Below are 2,300 nucleotides of genomic sequence, written 5' to 3'. Positions count from 1 at the left end.
AACATAATCCAGTCTCAAGTTACTTCAATATATGAAGTTAGCCAAAATAATTCATAACATATGGCATATACCACAAAATATTTCATAACATATGGCATTCATATTAGCTTTTATGTACACCTACAACATCTGTGGGTATGGATGTAATGTTAGAACTTGACCCTCCATTAGCTATGGCTGTAGATCCTCCTTTTCCTTGCTCCATGAGAGGTGTTATAGGAAGATGTGCTTGGCTTGTAGAATTTTGATTATTGTTTGAACAATTGGCAATAGATGAATAAGCAGGAGTGTAAATGTTCATTATATCCCTGAGAATTGAATTTTCTGTAAGATGATTCGAGGGATTGCTTAAACGCCTCTGCCTTACCAACTCCTTTTTAACTTTTTCAATTTCTTTCATTTTTTTCGCTTGTTCCTTTTTTTGCTCTCTCTCTTTCCTCCATATCATTTGAAGTTGTTCCTTCTTTTTCTTCTTCATTGCATTCTCTAACTTATTTTGTTCTTTCAGCTCTCTCTGGATAGCTCTGCTAGCTTTTCTCTCCTCTGCTTGTTCCTTTTTTTTGGCCTTCAATTCTTCAATTTCTTTCTTTCTGGCTTCTTGTTCCATGTAAATTTGTATAAACTCATCTTCTATGAGTATTTGGGACTGTTGACTAAGCCTGATCGTGCCACCACTCTCATGAGAGTATTTTTTATTGACCCTTGCATTTGGTAACTTCAAGAAAGATGATAGTAATGGCATACGGTTACCTTCTAGATGGTTGTTATCTATATTTGTAATGTTTTCATCCACTATGTCGGCATTGCCATCATTCTCTGTTGATTGATTTTCTTCATTTTCTACACCAAACTCTATTGTTGCATAGTAATGAACCAATGTGTTTGGAAGAGATGGAGGAGGGGCTGGCAGTGACAATCCTATATCCTCATTATTTAAGTCCAAGTTCACAGAAAGGTTTCTAGCACCTTCCATGATGTAATTAGGAATACTCACTTTAGTTGGAATACTTAAATATTATATATCTTGCACAGTCTGTACCAAGTCATGTTGACCCTATTTAGTAGTGGTAGAATCATGTTGTCCCTGTTCTGTAGTGACATTATCATGTTGTAGTTGCATTTCAATTTCATCATTTTCTCTTTGAATTCGTTCTACTCTTTCTTAAATATCAGACTCACTAACTCCTGCAAATCGTAGAATACTTTCAAGAGCAATTGCTTCATCTTCCTCTTCAACAGCAATCAGAAATGCTCTACTAGGATTCATGTCATTTATAACTGATGTTGGGTCTAATGGCCAGATACCATTCCTCTTAAATCCTACCTTTATATTTTCTAGAGTGAGGGCCTTTTTGAATGCTTTGCTGCATAAGGTAGCTAATTCAGACTTGTTTATTTCTAATCCATGATGCTTTTCCATCCATTCTGATCTCTCTCTCTTGAAGTAGTTCTTAAAAGGAGAAAACACACTTACATCTAAAGGTTGGAGCTTGTGGCTTGTGTGGCTTGGCAATGTAAGAAGATCAATTCCTAGAACTCTTGCCTCTTGTATTGTGGAAAGTGCCACATGGCTCCCATGACCATCGAATATGAGTAAATGCCTATTGCTAGGTGAGACTCCACCAGGCACAGATTTGGCAAAGTGATGCAACCAGTTGAGTAATAGTTTCTTGGTCATCCATGAATGTGGTTGGGCTACCATACAAGCCCCTGGTTCACAACCTGCAATATAATTTTTTATTTTCCTTTGACCTTTAAAGAGGTAGAATCTTGGAATGCTCTGTCCTGCAGCATTAACACAACATAGTATGGTGATCCATTCTCTACTTTTTGACAGTACATATGGCACACTCCTTGAGCCCTTTTTGGCTAACACCTTCATTCCACAATTTCTCCCAACTTGAACACCTGTTTCATCACAGTTCCAAATTTGGTATGGGCCATATTCTTTATTTTTGTAAACTTTTGCCAAGTTGTCATAAAAAGTTGTTGTTATGGATGGTCTAAGCATGGTAGCTCTATCTTTATCTATACCTTCTACTGTTCTCACTACCAACTCAGGATGTCTTCTTTTGAACCCTCTCCACCATGACTTGCCTGGAAAACCATTTCTAAAAGGGTTTGGCCTGGTCTCACAAATGTGAGCAACATGTGCTTTCAATTATGTTATTTCAAGACCATATCCCATCTCTGCCATATCTTGACACCATTGCACTATCTCCATTTCTTCTTCACTCGATAATATAGTGGGTGGACCTCTCTTTGTTCTAGTTGTGATACCAAGCAACCAATTTGACAAG

The 2,300-nt window shown here is 37.4% G+C and overlaps 1 protein-coding gene across 1 annotated transcript; it reads right to left on the bottom strand.

Annotated features, from left to right (window-relative positions):
• Positions 1-1,162: 1,162 nt before the first annotated feature.
• On the bottom strand, positions 1,163-1,882 carry LOC149553769 (MFS-type transporter clz9-like). Its single transcript, XM_089790377.1, has one exon. The coding sequence runs from the start codon at positions 1,880-1,882 to the stop codon at positions 1,163-1,165; it is 720 nt and encodes a 239-aa protein (XP_089646503.1).
• Between the last annotated feature and the right edge of the window lie 418 nt (positions 1,883-2,300).

The sequence above is a fragment of the Cupressus sempervirens genome, chromosome 6 (genome assembly GCF_028749045.1).
Source record: "Cupressus sempervirens isolate cs-2001-9-10 chromosome 6, ASM2874904v1, whole genome shotgun sequence".
Classification (NCBI taxonomy): Eukaryota; Viridiplantae; Streptophyta; class Pinopsida; order Cupressales; family Cupressaceae; genus Cupressus; species Cupressus sempervirens.
Note: the sequence above shows the minus strand (reverse complement) of the source record. Positions and strands in the feature narration are given on the sequence as shown.